Source organism: Neopelma chrysocephalum, unplaced genomic scaffold (assembly GCF_003984885.1).
Source record: "Neopelma chrysocephalum unplaced genomic scaffold, ASM398488v2 Primary Assembly neopelma1_76, whole genome shotgun sequence".
NCBI classification, from domain to species: domain Eukaryota; kingdom Metazoa; phylum Chordata; class Aves; order Passeriformes; family Pipridae; genus Neopelma; species Neopelma chrysocephalum.
Genome location: NW_020897737.1, coordinates 13,650,918 through 13,654,194, shown reverse-complemented (window position 1 = coordinate 13,654,194; position 3,277 = coordinate 13,650,918). Strand labels below are relative to the sequence as shown.

Sequence of the window (3,277 nt, the reverse complement as noted above, 5' to 3'; positions counted from 1 at the left end):
CCACCGGGGTGTTCTGTTTAACCTGCCTGATCCCGTAGCGGACCTGCCAGTCCCGCTGGGCACCCCGTGTCTCACAGCCCGCTGCCTGGCATCATCCCTCCAGGACATCTGGCACTGATTCCAACCAGACTGTCATTTCCAGGTCAGTCTCCGCATTTCTGCTGACCACGTTGCCCCCATCATGAGATCATGTCTTTCCAGAGGAATCCTGCTAATGCCTTCATTCTGCGAGACCGGTATATATAGGGGGAGCTTCCCTGGGGCTGCACCGCGCAGTCCAGCCAAGGCATCGCCGTCTCCCCAGCAGCGGCACTGCCCCTTCTGCTCTCCCCTTGCAGCCACAGGTCGCAGCAGCAGCAGCAGCAGCAGCAGCAGCAGCAGCAGCATGGACATTACCATCCAGCACCCCTGGTTCAAGCGCGCTCTGGGACCCTTCATTCCAAGCCGTTTGTTCGACCAGTTTTTCGGGGAGGGTCTCCTCGAGTATGACCTCCTGCCTTTGTTCTCGTCCACTATCAGCCCCTACTACAGGCAGTCCCTCTTCCGCAGCGTGCTGGAGTCGGGCATCTCAGAGGTAAGGGCCCCTTGACTTCCTCTCCTTTTCCTCCTGCTCCCTCCTTGTCCCTCCACCTGCTCCTCCTCACCCGCATCCCACCAGTGGCTGTAGCCCTGTGCTGTGGTGCGAAGGGGCTCAGACCTCCAGCCCATCACCAGCCACAGTCCACTTGCCCCTTCTTGGGCACAGAGGGAAACCTTCCCCGGGGATAAGCCCTCCCTTCGAGGAACAGAAACCGTTTTGGCTCCTGGTGTTTGTTTCCAACATATAAAAAGCTGCCTTTGCTGCTCTGTGCCCACCAACCGTGTGGCAAGGAAGAGCCAGGCTGCTCCCACAGTAAGGGCCTGCCAGGGCAGCTCGGCATGGGAGAGGACCCTGGTGGGCAGGAGCTTTCTCCAGCCCCCTCCTCCACCTTGGGAACACAGTGGTTTTAATAATCCCACGCTGAAGGACCCTGGAGCAATCCTCGAAAGGCAGCTGTAGGAGTGTGTAGCCATGGGGGCTGCGTTCTGAGCTCAGGGACAAGTTCTTTCTCTGGCCTTTTCTTACTGGAAGACCACAAAGAAACCATTAAACACGGAAAGGACAAAACATGTGCTATCAGAGAGTATTACACTGGTTTCCATCCCCCCTTGCTGCTGAGTAAAAATGCCCAGTGCATCTGGCAGACTGCTGAGTGCAAAAGGGTCCCTGACACAAGAATAGCAGCAAGAAGTGACCTCTCCCCAGAGTACTTGCAGTGGTGCAGACACCTACCATGGTCTCCCAGTGTCCCTGGCACCTACCAAGGCCTCCCAGTGTCCCTGGGTCCCCGTGATGGGAAAGAAAACCCCCACTGAGGCCCATAGTCACAGAAGGAGAAACTGTGCCACTACCAGACCACTCCATCTCTGGCTTTTAAGCTGTTGGTGCTGACTCCACACTCAGAGCTCGGGTCTTACTGTCTGACAATGCTCGTTTCAGGTGAGGTCTGATCGGGACAAGTTTACAATCATGCTGGATGTAAAACACTTCTCTCCTGAAGACTTGAGTGTGAAGATTATTGATGACTTTGTGGAAATCCATGGCAAGCACAGTGAAAGACAGGTAAGTGGAAGTGATGTGATGGTGGAGCAACTGGGGAATCGAGCTCTGTTTTCCTTCTTTCCAACAGTTCTCAGCTGAAGGAAAAAAAAAAGAATTTATCAGAAGAAGGAGTTATTTATTGATTGTCACTATTGGCATGGCCAGTTCCCATAGAGCCCCAACCTGATATCTGACAATAACAACCTAATCCACTCCTCTTTTGTTTATTTTCAATCATCATCTTCCATAACCGTCAGATGACGGTGTCCATTGTTCCCTAATAACACTGGGCCAGACAAAGAACATCATCTGGCGCTGCTGAAGCATGGCTGAGTTTTCATAAGCCAGAGTCACTAGTGAAAACAGAGTTTTCATGTGCTGATCTGGGAGAAAAAAGCAAGAGCAAACAAAACAAAAGAAAAACAACCAAGTGCCTCAGGCTTGGAAACTTTTAACACGTATGTCATGGAAATATCTGTGGGGGTCGAAAAGTGAATTATACCAGCAGGGGTTTAATTCTTCTCATACACATATTTGGCCAGACAAAGGTCTAGTCTGGAAACAGTATGTATTTTTTAATATGGTTATTTTTTCCAGAGGAAAGAGAGCAGCTGTTTTCATGGCCGACTTAGAAAAAATAATTGCATTTCTCATTCTTTTGACCAGAAAAAGAAGGGGGCCAGGATTGTGACTGACACAGCATTGCAGCCTAGTAAATAAATACATGGGTGCACATATCCTCCTTGCTTTTACCTTTCCAGAACTCCGGGCTTTGTCTCCAAGCATCCTTTGAAATGGGCGGCCTAAATCAGGTCCCAACCTGTAATATGGCCAAAAACCACACCCTGCTGCTTTGCTCAGTTCTTGCAGTTTCAGGGGCATCACAGGGCACACCTGGCCCCACAAACCCACAAAGCATAAAAAAAAGCAGTGATGTGCCCAGTGGTGCTGGCAGCGCAGCGTCACGATGATCCTGGGGGGATGCAGATGTCCCCACGGGACCAGGCAAAGGGAGGCACAGAGGGTTTCTGACACGCCTTCCCCCCCTTTCCCCACTGCCTCTCAGGATGACCACGGCTACATCTCCCGGGAATTCCACCGCCGGTACCGCCTGCCCGCCAACGTGGACCAGGCCGCCATCACCTGCTCGCTGTCCAACGATGGCATGCTGACCTTCTCGGGCCCCAAGGTCCCCTCCAACATGGACGCCGGCCACAGCGAGAGGCCCATCCCCGTGTCCCGGGAGGAGAAGCCCACCTCAGCTCCTTCCTCCTAAGCCCGCCTGCCAACGCGGCGCGCAGGCTGCCACCGCCCGCAGGTCTCATCCCCAGAGCCATTGCATAGATATCAGTGAATATCCAGAGGGGTTTATTTTGTTGGTTCCTCCCCTACTTTGTTTCCTTTCTTTTTTTTTTTTTTCCTTCCTCCTCCTCCCTTCCCCCCCCTTTTTCCCTTGGATGGAACGAGGGGCTGGGTGAGCGGCTGGTGGACTAATTGAAGCTTAAACCTGTGGGGATGGCATGGATGGCGATGCTGCCATGCTGCTGTACTTGCTGAAAGGGTCTTCGTCCGGTGCTGTAGCCCATATCCACCATCAGGTAGGAGGGAGTGCACGAGTAATGCTGGCTCCTGGTGCCCCAAGTCTCCAGGCGAGGC

General features: G+C 53.2%; 1 protein-coding gene across 1 annotated transcript; it reads left to right on the top strand.

Moving 5' to 3' along the window:
- Positions 1 to 376: 376 nt before the first annotated feature.
- CRYAA (crystallin alpha A) lies at positions 377 to 3,005 on the top strand. The gene is made up of 3 exons (XM_027689027.1): positions 377 to 574; positions 1,520 to 1,642; positions 2,688 to 3,005. The coding sequence occupies exons 1-3, from the start codon at positions 386 to 388 to the stop codon at positions 2,895 to 2,897; spliced, it is 522 nt and encodes a 173-aa protein (XP_027544828.1). The 5' UTR covers positions 377 to 385; the 3' UTR covers positions 2,898 to 3,005.
- Positions 3,006 to 3,277: the final 272 nt, after the last annotated feature.